This window comes from Netta rufina (assembly GCF_964035555.1).
Source record: "Netta rufina genome assembly, chromosome: 12".
In the NCBI taxonomy this organism is placed as follows: Eukaryota; Metazoa; Chordata; class Aves; order Anseriformes; family Anatidae; genus Netta; species Netta rufina.
Genome location: NC_140135.1, coordinates 19,457,544 through 19,473,804, shown reverse-complemented (window position 1 = coordinate 19,473,804; position 16,261 = coordinate 19,457,544). Strand labels below are relative to the sequence as shown.

The 16,261-nt window shown below is 39.9% G+C and overlaps 1 protein-coding gene across 1 annotated transcript in view; it reads left to right on the top strand.

The window, feature by feature from the left end:
* Positions 1 to 3,348: 3,348 nt before the first annotated feature.
* LOC311213940 (connector enhancer of kinase suppressor of ras 2-like) overlaps positions 3,349 to 16,261 on the top strand; it is a gene marked incomplete at both ends in the record, with an annotated part of 169,756 nt that continues 156,843 nt past the window's right edge. Inside the window, one exon of the mRNA XM_084294277.1 lies at positions 3,349 to 3,415. Within this exon, the coding sequence (XP_084150403.1) occupies positions 3,349 to 3,415 (67 nt within the window). The remainder of the gene's footprint in view (positions 3,416 to 16,261) is intronic.

Sequence of the window (16,261 nt, the reverse complement as noted above, 5' to 3'; positions counted from 1 at the left end):
AACTTATTTCACAATGTACAGGGTACTCCAGAAAAATAAATAAATAAATAAATAAGAATATAAGAAGAATAGTTACCAAATGAAAGACGTAAGGAATACAAATGACCAGGAGGATGCAGAGGACAAGGGTTTAATTAGGGCTCCCAGAGATGCCAGGCAATGCTCAAAAGCTCCAGAACGACCGGCGTTACTGTGGTGAAGGTGGAGCGACCTGAAAGCTTTCAGCCAGCCCGTTTGGTCTGAGGCCGTGGCTGTCAGAGCCGAGAGCAGTGCCAGTGACCCGAGATGACCAGATGACTTTATGTAGGCCTCCGACAACAACTGTGCGCCACGCAGGGAGAGGTCTGTCTCCTTCCCCGTTTCAAATGCTGTACTTTGCTCCAGTGCCTATGCAGACTTCAGTCACCAAGTATTTCTCATTTACATGACCTAGATAGAAAGAAGCATAGTGAGAAAGATGTTCCTTGAGCTTTTTTTCTGTTGGCTTGCTGTACTCAGCCTGGAAGAAAAACACAGTCACAGGAGCACATTGTTTCTCCTACGCTGCTATTAGGAAGCAACACAGGAGCGCCTGGGGGAGAGGTCCAGGCAGAAGCCTGGCAATAAATGGATAGCAAAACACTGGGAACAACTTCAGGGACTTTACAGATCTTGACAAGGCCTTCCCATGTTCCTGTGACATTCCCATTTGGCAGGGTGTCAGAAATAAATGTTTCTGGAATAAGAAAACAAGAAGCAGAGGAAGTACCCAGATACAATCTTCCATGGACTACCATGGTGGACATATCCATGAAATAAGTTGGAGGAGCCTTTTTCTGGGCTTAGAATGGTTACTGACAAGCTACAGCTCCGCATAATGATCTGTGCAACAGATAATGAAGCTAAATGTATGAATAAATCATCTGCTTAGGAAGTTACTACTTTTCACAACTTTAAATATTTCATTCCAGTAAGTAGTAGCAAAACTAGATGGTTGAACAAAAGTTTGCAGAATCCCCAGATATGGAGAAACTGTGACTAGTAATAAGAAGGAAAAACACAGGAGATGAATTAGCAACACAGTGGTGAATAACACTGCAAGTAAATGAAAATGCACACGGTCTTTGTGGTGGGGGGCCTCAGGAACAGGACATGAAAAAGTTAAAAAATCATTCTGAAAATGGAAGTAATGATTCTAAAATAATAGTTCTTGAGCTTCTTTTGTCATCCAAACACAATTAAAATGAATGGAAGTATGCCCACTGACACTGATGAGCTTTGAATTCAGGCTCCATCCTCTTGCAAAACTATGTCAAAATATACAAAAAAAGTCTGCCCAGTCAAGCATGGGTGGGAAATGTGAGACAAAAGGACATTGACAGAGCGTCTGTCAAATTACAGGAATTAGGGAAATAGCCCAAGCAATCATGAATGAAGATATTTTCCTGTAATTATGCCCAAATACCAAATTCATACACAACATAGTTTATCCCAAATTCTTCCATGCTTGTACTAAACTCAAAAGAATTCAAGGGAGATGATCATTCTGTAAAAATAATTTTAAGAAAGAATAGCCCTAAACCAAACAGCTTGCACTGTTTCCAATAGCCTACAAATATTTATTCTGCATATCTCAATTCCAGTCTACTATTACCTAAAAAGAGAAGTATTGTGTGTTTGAAATCTTTGTCATTATTATGTCCATTGTAAACAGCTATTTAGACAGAACTAAAGCTACTGAAAGTGGTCTCCTAAAACTCATAGAGGAAGCTGACATGCTGTTCAGCTGGAAACAGCAAACAGCCTTCTTGAAGGAGAATTGATGTGAATCCTTTTGAATAGGAGATCTGTGCTCTGAGCACTCAAAATACATCACAGAATACTAATCACACTACTTCCCAAAGCAAAAGAAAAACAAAAAAGGACAGAGCGCATCACTGAACTGAGATTGGTACATCTCTGGAGACATTTCGGGGGGGGGGGAGAAGGATGCCTGTCTGCATCCTTGTCTATGTAGACTTAAAGAAGACCCCTGAAACAGCACAGCATAAATATTCCATTTGTATTTTATGTTCCTCCAAAGGAGAAAGAGAGGAGAGGTCTCAGCCTGGGTAAATTAACACAGTCCTAGTGGAGTGAGGGAGACATGGTAACAACATCATTTTCTTATTCCAATATGCTGGTGGAACTTGAAACAGTACAGGAAGAAACAGCTCAGATGAAAGATTTCTGGAAAGAAAGGTGGAACTGCTTTGTTTTGCCTTTTTTTCTGGAGTCTGAGTTTTCCCCCCTTAGATAAAATAGGGGTGCTGCATATCTCAGACAGTGGGTTGACCAGAACGCACGCACCTCTCCAACCACATGATGCAGAACACATGCTGCGGGGGGTGCAAGGAATCACCAAAGGGTCCAGAAAGTGCTGCTCAGCACAGCTCATTAAAATGCTTCACCTTCATCTTTTGGAAGGGTAGTCAACTTCAGTATTAGGATTACTTAAAAAATTTTTGTCCCTAACAAAAGGGGGAGATTGTCTAATAGTCCCAGTGCTTTGAATCAAAACACTTGCTACACTTGTCTGTGTTAGGGTCTTGTAGCAGGAAAAATTGACTCCAACCTTCTACATGGTCATTTTTCACCACAAAATGAGAAGCTCGTAGGAGGAAATATACTGACTCTGAATGTGGCCGGGGGAAAAAGAAAAAAAAAAAAAAAGAGTTTCCTTCCAATAGTTTTATCTTGGGTGAGACTTTTTATCCTGTGTTTGACATTCTGATTACATGATTATATAGGCTAAGACTCCAGCAACATTTTGCATTGTAAAGATGGAGATGCTCAGCATTTTGCCAGATGCCAAGTGATATTCTGATATTTCTATCTTCTCTTTACATTGAGTGACAGTCAGCATATTCACAATGAAGCCGAGACAATCTGCTATCAAGTTACAGTAGTGATATTTTCCCCGATGAAGATCCCAGAGCTTGTTGGAATAAAGCTCCTTAAAACTCAGTGCCTGGAATAGCTCCAGCTCGAATTGCTCTCTGTGTAATATAATTTTATATTTGTGCCAGTCTAATAAGTAGATCACTGGGTAGAGGCTTTTGTAAGTAAGTCTATACGTACTGCACCATTTCCTGGCTCCGTGTGCTCCAGTGTGTTGCAGGCTGTGTGCAGTGGGGGAGGTGCCAGAGCTGATCAAGCAGTGTAATTTTATACATTACTGAATCAGTGCAGGAGAAACCTGGAGGGACAAAGCATCATCTTGTCTTTGGACTGCACTGTAAAATCCTCCAGCTCTCTTATCCCAGCCATGCTCTGATACGTTTTTTGCTCTCCTTTTTCTGATTTTGGTGTGAATGATAAAGTGATCCGATGATGGCTCTCGTTATGGAACCTATTAGCAAGTGGACGCCCAAGCAAGTAGTGGATTGGATGAAAGGTACGATCCTTTATTACCATGTATTGTCTGTACTTTGGGTCCTTGCAATTTACATGTCTGCTCCTGTGTTCTTTGTTTTGGGACGAGTTTATGCAGTTCTAATCACCCATATGCTGCTTTGCACAGTAGTTTTCAGAGGCACGACTGAGGAGCGAGGTGGTTTAAGCCGTACAGCATGTTGGCGGAATTTCTGCCCAGCCCTGAGCAGGGCTCTGATGCATTTGTTGGGAAACGCAGACATAAAGTGTTTGTGTCTCATGACTCCATCATGCCTTGCACAGCGTGATGTTATTATGTTTGGCTGCTTTAAATTTGCCCTGATTAGCTCTGTTTTGCTCATATCAGGTGATCTGATGCAGTGGCTGTGCAGCACTCGTGTGTAGTTTAGGGTGACGCCGGGAGCATGAAGTGCCGGTGGCTGGACGGAGGAATTCTGATCCTTCAGTGACAGGTCCCGCTTTGCTCGGGCTTCCCGGCGCCTCCTGCCTGTGCTGCTGCTCTGCCCAACACCCCGCGGTCCCCAGCCGTGTGTGGGGCGTGCGAGGGGGAACGCACGGGGCTGAGCACAGCCTCGCTGGGGAAACTCTCCCGGATAACTTGGCAGAACGACGATTTCCCGGCACATTTGCAGTTTCACAACACAGCCATAAGCTGTGACATGTTTTGCTTTATAACGCTCAGCTGTGCTACACACTGCTTGCTTCAAAGGGGAGGGTGAGGAATCGCTCACGATGTTAAGTGCTTTAAATTTCTCCTGAGTGGGGGAAAATGTATTGACACGGTAGAAAGCACTGCTGTTATATGCTGCTTCTGATGAGCTGTCTGTCTGGGAGACAAATGATTTCTGCTGTAAGGGATCTCCATTATATAAGGAAAAGAGGTGCAAATTTGGCTTGTACGTTACTCACAGAAATGATTTCTTTAAATGTGATTACTGAACTTACTGGAGGGATGAGCTGGATGCCCACTATAATGTCCTTAAGGGTTTTGGTGCGTTGTCATTCACCAGGGAATGGCTCACATTTCCTTCTGCTGGGGTACAGCTCCATACTTAACTGGAATTGGGCTGCTCATCAGAAATACCACGTTTACAAGCAAACTATTCTTCTACGAGCACGCAGTATTGGGAAGTGAATGCTATCTGAGGGACTGTATGTAGCTTGTAGCTCAGGTGTTTGTCAGCTTGGGTTAACTGGGAGGTCTAAAGCGGGTCGTCAGGATGGATCTGAAAGCCATTAGATGTAGGATTGATTGCCATACTCCAATGCCATTACTTGAAATCAATACCTAATGTATGGGCAGAGCAGAGTTTGCTGATCCACACCTTTATTAGTAGACAGATTGTTACGGTATTTTAGCATATAAGTTAAATTATAATGTAAATTAAATGTCGAAGTGTGTGTAATACTTGTTGCTAAATTTAAAAATACTCCCTGCTACTTTTTTATCCTTTATGGTATAAACTAATTTCATCTTGGGTAACACTGGCCATAGCATGTGTAGTACATACCAGAGGAAGCAAGAAGATCATACAAACTAAAGGGTTTTAATTATTTTACATATTAAATATTTTAAATATTGACTTGTCTGACAGTTATATTTCTATACAAAGACGGCATCCTGCACCTGTAAGGAAGTCAGCAGCAGACAGCATTGTCAGTTTTTTGCCTCTGGGCTTACGCATAAATATAATGCAATGAACACATTTAAGTAGTCACAAGATAGGGATTTTCCTTGGTAACATGAGTGCTACAAATCCACAACCAGGAAAGTTGCACATCTACCCATTTTCACTGTGCCAGTATGAGAAGCCTCAGTTTTATCCCAATGGTTACTTTTAAACCCATGCTTCAATTGTAGGCAAAGAAATGACCTAACAAGCCCAAATGGAAGCATGCCTAAATTAGTTTAAAACTATGTGGAAATCCCTAACTTCACAAAAATTGCCTAACTGTGGCCACTGTTTCCCTGTAATTGCTGTATATTCTGTAGGTCAGCTCCATTTGTATTCTGTATGCCAGCTCCATTAGCTGTAGTCATTCCTCTAAATAGCTTCGAATGCATCAGAGAGGTCGAAGTCCTGCCCAGGTAGTAATATCCAAGTGATAACGTTTCTTTTGCATATGTCATCTATACTGAAAGGTACACTTCTTCAGCAGGATTAAAAGGTACAGTGAAGACATTTTAGGCAAATTGTCACGTTATAAATGTGGCATATTATCTTTACTATAGAAAGCAACATGTTAATAAACAATGCATCTAATATGGCAAGCATAATGTACCTTTTTGTTCCTTAAAAATAGGTAGTGAGTTACCTTTATAGGTAAAGGTTGCAAAATATACTGTATTTCACAGTGAAATAATCTTTTTTTTACTTGCATTTATCAGAATTATTTTAGCTATTATAACTTAGCTTTAAAAGCTGTAGTACAGTACACAGCTTGAAATTAACTGGTAGTGAGTACCAGCAGCATCTAGTAGTTGGAGAGAAGATGGGAGAAAGACACAGCAATGATGCTAATAGCTTGAGACCCGGCTACCCACCGTGCGTCCTGGTCACGGGGTGCTGTTATCAGCCCAAGCTCCAACCAAGAGGAGACACCCTTCTGTTCTTTTCCCTACGGAAATGTTACTTGCCAAAAAAAGTAAAACTTACTAGGCTCTAAGAAACATTATTATGACAAGTTGGCATCTTGTATTTACCCATGGCTCCTATCTCAAGAAAGCGTTCATCTGGAATTAAACTTGGGCACCGCATCGGATGTGGTGGACAACCTGAAAAGGCCGTGCAAGTCTTCAGAAATTGATTCGTGAGGATTAGAGAGGATCTGGAAACTAAGGGTTGGGGTACCTTTGTACTAAAGAAATTAGTACAAAAATATTTTATAAAGAGAGTGTACAAAAATATTTTGTAAAGATTACACATTACACAGCAGAAAGCACTGTGGTAAAAAGGAAGTTTTCAAAGGGGCGATAACATGAATAGTGAAGTTACTTTTAACAGACACTTTCAGTCTATTCCTTTTTTTTTTTTTTTCCCAAAAAATTTTAAATTTCTGTAAACAGTTTTCACTTCAGAAAATGTGCCAGTATATCTCCTGGTATATATCCATTTTTGTACATAACTCAAATGTTTTCCTGGGGGTATATACTATGGCCTCAAAAATTACTTTAGGAGAAAGAACTTTACATTGCCTTGCTCAACTTCCATTTTGGCACAGCTAGGAAAACAAATATTACCTGTAAAACTTGCAAGTGTATTAACAATCCCAATATTTTTCAAGCTGGCTCTGTTTTTCCTCTGATTAGCATGTGAGCGTGATTAAATGACAAAAACCACATCAATATTTACATCTGTAATGCTTTGACCTGCAGACTTGGAATACCTGTTGGCCTATGAACCCCTGCACTTGCTCTGAAACTCAAAGACACTCTGCAGTTGCTAGCACGTTATCAGTGAGCACTCCTGAACCAGAGGCCATCTATTTTAATATGTATGTGCACGCTATGGAATGTAATCCTTCCAAATTTGGGGGGTTAGAGGGGGAGAGGGGAGCTATGCTACCTTGCTCCTGGCTCTCTCTTGCACCTACAGTTACTAGGTGCATGCTGCTTTGTGTTTTCATTGTGAGCAGAACCTACACGGCTTGCTCTGTACTTTTACAAATAACAGCATTTACAGATTTTGTACTTCCTAAATGAAGCAGTTTACAAGTAGGGCATTTAATGCATGAACTCTTTTACAGGGAAGTGACACCTGTGCACAGATAAACACTAACTTTCCAAAACAATCCAATGAAACACAATGAAATACAACGCAATGAAATACAGCTGTGACTTTCAGAGAGTAGAATGTTATTAAACAGCTAAAAATTAAAACAGGAAGCCAGTTATTTCTCAAGTACCTGTCAGTAACAATTCCACATGGAGTCCTTTATTCAAAGTCTTGGGGACTGGCTCTGAGGTTTGCCTGCCCAAGCCTCCAAGCCTGCAGTGGAGGTTTCTCTCACAATGCTTCAGATGCTCATTTCACAACTGCAACCAGTTTTCTCCTTAAACCTAGAATTTCTCCACTCTCAACAGGAGATGCAGACACGTAAAAAATAAAAATTAATTCAGTTGGTAAACTGATTAACTGTGCTGCACTGATCCTGTGCGGAATAATTATATGTTTAGCTGAAGGGTTTTCCTTAGCATGTAATTCCCTGATTTCAAGCTGGCTCATAAAAGAGAAAGGAAGGGAGGGAGGGGGAGCTGAAAGCAGGGAAGCTGATGACGTGAGAGGACTTGTTAGCATTCACATCACACAGGGCTCCGGCAAACCCCTTCGCAGTCTCCTTTGCTTTTCATTAGATCACTACCTGTTCTGTAGCAGTATGTCATGAACAGGGAGTCTCCTCTATTTGCAGAGTGTAATATATAAAATCTTAGATTGTACTGGAGGCACAGCTAAATATTATGATCTACTGCAAAGGCAGCCTTGCAGGAACTGAGCTGGATGATGCTTAGCTGCCTTGATCCCCCTTCGTGACCTTAGAATCCCGTAATGCAAGAACTCGGTTTCACAAGATACAATTTGAAACTTGAGCAGATAACCCAGGTCATACCTTATTTAGAAAAATGTAGGTTTGATAGCATCCTTTTGGTTCTTTCTATAGACAAATAGGATCGGAGGAGAACTGACTGAGAGCCACAAATAGAGATGTCCTCAGAATTAGCACTGAATTTTCAAGCACTGCTAAGGCAAAGGTTTCATCATTTTTCTCCTACTCACCAGCTTCAAAACTGAAACAAACAATCCACTGCTGTGGCTCCCCCGTGGATTTCTGTGTTCTACTAGTACCACGTTTCCAGTTGTCACTAGGAAGTCATCGAATCAGAGTTGTCTGCACTTCTTCTCCAATTCCTCTTGAAAGTTTCCAACTGTAATACTTTTAGCAATAAAATTTGGCAACAGTTATGATGAATGTTGTTTTTTGCCAATGAAAAATTAGGGTATCTTAAAAAAACAATTTGAACAGGCAGAGTTGGTGCTAATAAATACCTGACTGACGAGTCGAGCTCCAGGATTCTCAATAATTTGCCACAAAAGCTAACTTCTCCTGCAGTGATGAGGGAGTGGCACAGAAATGGAGAGAAAGAAAGAAAGACAAGAACGAGGCTGGAAGGCTGGATAGCTGGGGCCCTAGGGAGTTGGGGTTTCTGCTCCAGCTGCCGCCCTACTTCCAGCAGCAGCTCCTGCACCACACGTTTTGGCCCCTCTCTAGGGCAGCACCAACACCGTGGGTTTCCAGAGCTTTGCTGTGGGCAGTACCCGAAGTGGGGACCTACCTGCCTGCTGCCTGCAGCAGCTTGCTGCCAAAGCCACTGGCTTTTTCCCTCTGCTCGGTCTTAATCCTTGCTCATCAGTGATCTGTGCAGCTAAAATCTCAGGTCTCTAGGACCAGTTATATTTCTGAATGAACATTACATTAATCATCACTGCTTTCTCTTTTTTAACAGTTCCCTCAGACTGTTAACTGCAGCTCTGTTCTTACATACATGTATGGATCTGTACGAACAGCAAGTATGAGAATGAACTTGGTCTCTCAGCTTTGTATTGCGTGAACTGTCACAGAAATGTAACACCGAGCGAGAGGAAATACCCATTATTTCATGCTGGTATTGTAGCACCTGGTTCAGCCTATTGTACCTTTAGTTTCTGCTATTAACCTGAGTCAATTACCTCATCCAAAAGTGAAATAGAACAGGAGTAGCAAATGAGAAGGAACTTCAGAGAAGCTGGGATAAGGTCTGCAGTCTATAACACAGACACGAAGGGTAATCAACAGCTAGAGTCAGTGAGTACAGTGTTAAAACAATGCTTCTACCCACGTCGAAAAGACAGCTACATGCTAAGCTATTTGATCTAAAAGGCCAGCAGAGCACACCTCTGTTTGACCACTTTGTAATGTGAGTGATTAAGATCAGATTTCAAGAATCAGTTTCCTAACATAGGTATGGTTAAGCATTGGAATAAGCTGCTGAGTGTGTTTGGGCATTTCCTTTACACGAGGGTTTGAACGCAGCTAAGAGCACTGAGACAAATATCCCTCTGCAATGGTTTCTGTACCTGGCTGTCTGCAGAACAGCCTAACGCCTTCTCAAGGCTTCTGCCAGGTCAGACAAGAGCTTGTGATGGTTTCTTACATATGTATGACTCTCATCTTTGAAACGTGAAGTACTCTCAGAGAGACTACAGTTCTAGCTTCCTTCTGGATATTCCATGGTCTGTACTTTCCAGAATACCTGTGTAAGAAGAGTATCCTACCTGCAGACATAGGTAGGTGCCTGGGATGGGTCTGCATTTCAAATATTCTGAGAGGGATTGTCAATGGGAAGGTTGGGTCGGGGAGTAGCTGCACATTGCTTAGGAAGGAGCATGAAAAAAGTCATACAGCAACTGCCATCTAAAGTTCAGGGTCTCAGCTCACTATATCTCAGAAAGGAAGCGTGGCCAGGTGAGTTCATGATGAACAAGGATGGTATGAGAACGCATCGGTGTTACCTTCAGTATCTTTAATTTTTAAATTTCTCTTTCATCGCCTTGATTTTCTTTAAATTCACTTTAATTCTCATTTTCTTCTAAAACATTTGCATAGCACTAAGTATTTATAAAAGTCCCTGGCAAAAAGACCTGGCAGGCATGGCATGGCTCTATCATCACATGCTGCCTACGTGGAATCTGAAGAAAGCTGCGGTCAATACTGACCGTACATTGCAACTAAGCAGTCAGTCCATCCGTCTGGTTTTGACAGGTTTAATCTTTCTTACATTTCTATTTATAATGAAGGAAAAAATGCATGAGGCACAATAAATATTACAACACTTTCAAATGCCAGGAAAGCAAAAAGTATGTTACAATTTGTCCTGAGGTGTTTTGAGCAATAGTTTTAACACCTAGAAGGGTTTAAAAGCAAAAAAAAAAGGAGAGTTCTGCTGGTGAAGTAAGCGACATTGATGATACTAAATGAAGCACTGCACTACTAAACTGTTAAGTTTAGTGGTTTATGGTATGGAATATTGCTGAATAATGATGTACATTCATTGTCTCCATCCAGCTTAATTTTGTGGATATCTTCTAAATGCTGCTTCTGCAGTTTACCTTTCCAAATAAATCTGAAGCGTTCCAGTGATACCCTGATGCTATGTACTGATGACAGGAGTTGGAAAGATGGAGCGCAGTGAGTTATCATTATAGGAATCAGATAGAGGAAAAAATTGTAAGGTTGTATTTGTGAAGAGCTCTAGTGATGATTCAAAATGAAATTATTCCTGATTAACTAATACTCAAATGGCTCCCAACAAGTATCCTTGTTGACCTTCTATAGTGATGCACTCAGAAAAATTCAAGGCCAATGCAAATTTGGTTTTCCCTACTCGAATTCTTCAGCAGCTGTTTTCCAGTAAACATGAATTATAAAAAGACTGTGGTGCATTTTAGTTATTGCGTGGGTGAGGTTTAAGATAAAAATGAAACAGATGCTAATTTTACAAAATACACTCAGCTCTATACCCTAGAAACATATCCACCATTTTCATTCTAAGCATCATGCAAAGGCTACAGCAAATCTACAGATTTTAGGAGGCACTAATTGTGTCTTCTGTAACTGAACTGAAACTACTACAACTACAGAAAGGATTAATTTGACACATCTGCTTTTTAGTTTATATGGAAAACTACCTGTTTGAGTTCAGACAGACAGTAGTGTCATCAGCCTGACAACTCAGACATAGCAATTATCACTTGAATGAAAAGCATGTTACAGCTCTCTCTCTTCACCAGCTTCCTCTGCTCTCTTTTCTTCTCCCTCCCCCTGTTTATTCATATTATTCCCTAGCAGTATGTTTCTTGCCTCTTTCATAATCAGATGGAGAGTAAGCATCAGACTGTGAAGTACTTCATTCATTTAATACTGAAAAATACTGGCTCTGGGCTTATGTATTTTAGGGAGTAGGGGGTTGCAGTGATCTAGAAGTGAAAAATCCAGAAGAGAGTAATGAAGGGAGAACAAGGGGAAAAAAAAGAATGGAAAAAACAATGTGGCAATGGTAAAATCCTTTTCTCCCCTCTCCCCAGCATTCACCAGCCAGTGCCTGGACCTGCACAGGAGTTTTTACGGTCCTGTAGGGCAGAGTTCTGGCAGTTTACTAAAAACCACAAAGCTCAGCTGCTGTGCTATGCTGCCTGTCCTGAAATGCAAATACTCTTCCAAAACAACAGAGACGTGTCCATACTAAGCATTAGCAGATAACAAAAACCAAATGACATCAGCAAGTTTTGATCTCAGGCTTGGCAAAGCAAAGACGGATCTGTCTATTGCAAATGTGTGCAATTCCATCCAAATATTCTTTTATAACCAGAGGTCTACCACTATGACAGCCTCATATTGCTTACAGAAAGTTAAAAACTTCCTACTTGGGTAAGAAAAACCTGCCTAAAAAGCCCTAGCACAACTTCTGGTAGCCTTAAGGTGGAGCTGAAAGAAATCCTATGTTAATGTTTCATTAGCCGCACATTAAAATCCACAGTGAATGTTAAGGATCTTCTCACTTCTCTTTCAGACTGAAATTTTGCTTCCCTGAGAGGTGGTTCAACAACAATACCAACTTCCCAACTTCTCTGCAATGGGTAGAAACATCTCTTGTACGAAGCAGGGATGTGCTGCAGTGGGCACGTTCCTAACACCAGGAAGGACACACGTAGGCAGCTGTTATTGATCACTCAGCACGAACAACGAGCTCATATTGAAAGTGTCCTAAATTATAGAACACTAAGGAGAGATTTTAATTGCCCATTGTCAAGAGATTTTAATTGTTCATTGCCAAGCCACACTGAGAATTTTCCTTAGTTATGCAGAAAACAACTTCATAATTTACAGAGGAAAAAGGCATTCAAAGCAGAGAAGAAACACTTTGAACCCTGCATTTGAACCATATAATTGGAAGAAACCAGTAGACAAATGTACGAGAAATTCAGAACTAATAGAGAAGTTTAGACTATTTGCTAATTGAATTTCCTATAAAAAGAAATGGATCCACTTAGTGCAGTAGTCAGAGATGATGCATTTCCAGAAAGAAATTTTGGAGACTGAAGAGAATTAGAGAATAATGCATCAAAAATACAACAATGAATGCATTGAAATAATAAAACAGAGAAATTATAACCATAAATAGAGAAAGAAGAAATTTTCATATAGGTAATAAAAAGACACTTAAGGGATTAGTTTAGATAATTTCAAATTTCTTATAAAAATGGAGGAAAACACTTACTGAGACTTTCAACAGTGGACTTAAAAACACTAAGAAATGTGCTGAGGAAACCATCATTCACTGAAAGAAAGATGGGCTGGGATATCTTATCTGCTATTTCTTGTTTCTCTGATAATCCTTGGGAAAAATTATCAATAGCTTTTGTGGTGACAGCAGAAGTAATGATGTGCATACCAGCAATGAGGAAGTGTTTTAACCAGAAAAGAAATTGCTCAAATGATTATCAAAAAAAAAGTGGTTTAATTCAGCCTCTGAATCGTTCCAAAAAGCCATCAAGATTACTTAAAACATGGAAAAAAAAGTTTTCCTAACCCCTGTCATTGTCAGTTGCTCTTAGGTCATTCTCTCCACTGCTAAGTTCCACAAATTTTATGTATTTAAAGGTAGTTCTGTAGTTCTTTCTTTAGTAAGGCTTCCTTTATGAGTTCCTTTAGTAGAAAAATATTTAGCAGCTTTATTCTTAAAATATTTTATACTGTTACATTGTCTTTTATGAACAACTTTTGCAATACAAGGATGTTGATATATGAGGAAACTTGGCACTCCTTATAAATTAATTCAACATAAACCTTGGCATTTTTGAAGGCATTTTTGAAGGTATTTAAGTACCTCCTGTATGCTTTTGACAGGTCTCCAGTTTTCATGACATATGTCCAGACAGAAATTCAATGTGAACCAAAACTGTTTGGTTCTTCTGTGTTATGTCAGTCTGTCCTGCTGATTGCAGGGCATATGAAATTATTCACTCCAGTGCCTTGTTTTTTCCTCCCCCATCTAATGCCATACTTAATTTGAATTGCTGGAATTCTCATAAAATTTGTTCTTTCAAATCTCATTAATATCCCGTATTTGAGGTGAAACGATGGACAATATTTCAAATTTTTGTTTGCAGACCGGTAAGCTGTCACATAAAAGGACAATGTCACCAGCAAAATTAAACCTCACAGAATGCCGTTAAGCTATGTAATGCCATCCTGGAACAGTCTGCGCTTGTTCTTATAATGAAGCCATGACAATGGTGAAAGAGCAGAGGCAAATAATCTGCATCTATGGTTAAGCTTAGTAGGCATTCATGCAAGCTTGAGTTAAGTTTATCTGTGCAAGCCACATCCTGGATTACTGTCTTAATGCTGTTGAAAATGTTTAATGAAAATGATTAAGAGCAGGCCACGATTATATACAAAATTCATAAATTACATGAAATACTGGAATATGCATTATAACTTCGCAGCAGTTCAAGAAACACCAGAATGAATCATGATGGACTAATCAGACCATCACTAATAAATAGGGAACCGATGGATTTCTGTACTCCACAGCTACTATCTCCAAAACAGGGTACTGAAGCTCCATATCTAAGCATTGCCTAAATGATATCTGAATCCGCATTTATGAGTTTTGTGCAGATAAGGAACAGAGAAAGTTTCTCAGAAACCAAAACAAAACAAAAAAACAGCAAATAAACAAAACCAGTGAATATGCTAAAATATTGGCCAACTTATTCTAAATAAGTACGTTTTGAAAAGGGAACTGTGATTCATCGCAGAGTGGAAAATGAAAAAGGCTTCCAAACTACATCCAAAAAGTACAGAGGAGATTGAAGGTAAACTTATTTTGTGTTGTTTTGGTCTGAAGGTCATTTCACCACTTTCTGTAGGCAAGATTATTCAATAAACTTGATTTACACGTCTAGATAGCCAGTTGAGCTCTGTGATAAATTCACATGATGCCTCAAAATTACTGCAAGCTGCCTACGTGTACTTAAAAAAAGCATGTGGTCTTCCTTAAGGTCCATCCCACAGTCTTTTTATCTGTACAAATCTCAGGAAAGGGGCATTATCTGAGATTTTTACTGAAAACTTAGAAATTCAGTTGTATTCATAGACTACTGATGCACTATTGTCTGTGCTGCTTTCAGTCCAAATGACTGTCAATAGCACTTGACCACTAAAGTGGCATAAGAAGAGCATGTTTTGTTATTAAGTTTTCTGTAGTAGATCGTCCTAAAGCTAACTGCCATTGAGTTCATATTAGGGAAACTTGCATACAGTGAGACATGGCCCACAAAAATCAGGCTAGTAAATGAGAGACAACTATGTACAATGAAATCAATTATTACAGCGTAGCGTTCTTTTTACAGTAACGTCAGTATATCCTGCACACCGGCTGCTCTGGGTAAGGTGATAAAACTGATCAAGCAATATAATTAAGAAATGCTCTCAAGGGACACTTTAGTTCACAGTACCATCATGCACTGGTGTATTCTCTTTTCTTATTTAAAAGGTATAGTGATCTGTCAAGAATTCTTCTGATATATCCAACTAGCGACCAGTAAAGAAGCAATGCTCATTAAAGCCATACCTACTTCCAGTGTTCCTTGTCTTCTATTTTGCTCCTGCGCAATTTCCGTTTCCACCTCCTGTGTTTTAACTCATTGGTTTGACTCTAAAAATCAATAAATGCTAACAGACAAGGAGTATAATGACAAGAGCTGAAAAAAGCCTGCGTAGAAAACCATTTAAAGAAGGTGTAGTAGTCTAGTGCAGCTATGGGCAAGTGCACATACAACTTTCAATAAAGCAAACATCCGCAATTGCACAATTACATGGGTTAATGAAAGTCCAAAGTACTGCTTGAGTACAGATGCACTTGCTCTGGTTTGTAGATATATCAGACTGGAAATGAATGTACTGGCCTAATAAAGATGATGTTTATGATTCAGAAAATGATCATTTTTCTCAATCCGTATTAACCAAAGTCATCACGGTGGCTTTTGCATACATACACTGATGAAAGTACATGCTCATGTGATCTAAACTGAGATTCCAGCAGCTTGAGCTATTAGAAAGCAGTCAAAATGCTTTTAAAAATGGTGTTAAAATGTGAACCTTTAACTACTTCTGCTGAAAGCTAGAAGGTAGATTGTGGTTTCTCTTCTCACTGTCTGTATTGTGTGGTTCACTTCTGTCCTAAACAGCAATCACAGGTCGGTCCACAGCTGGCATTTCAGTTAAGGATAAAATTGTCCTTGTGCAGCTTTTACAACAGTGCTTAATGCTTTTGAGATGAGAGGCCCTATGCAAATGTAGGATCATTATTAGCATCCTGCTGCTTGTTAGGTTCTTCTCTTTTTCAGATCAAGTAACCTAGGTCAAGGCAGTATTTACTATCAAAGAGTAATGGTAGCATCATACACAGTGCTGTTTGGGGAGTCCTAGAGCTTTTTTGGGCTTTGGTGTATCCTATATAGCAATATTTCACCACAGAACTCTGCTTTTGCATGGTTTGAGACATTTTCGGATTGCTAAAAAAATGCCCACAATGACAGGTAGAGTTGGTAGGGACTGAAAGAGGACTTAGTTCAAACAAAGTATGATGCAGATAAAGGTTCTGAGCTTGACGGGTAATAAGTATTTCAAGAGCAACAATTCTAAATAATGACAGGTAGAAATGGTGAAATGCAAGGAAATGGCAGGTATTACCGTTAGCCTCTGTAGCACGCGAAAGTTATAACATTTCATTTTGGGTGCTTGT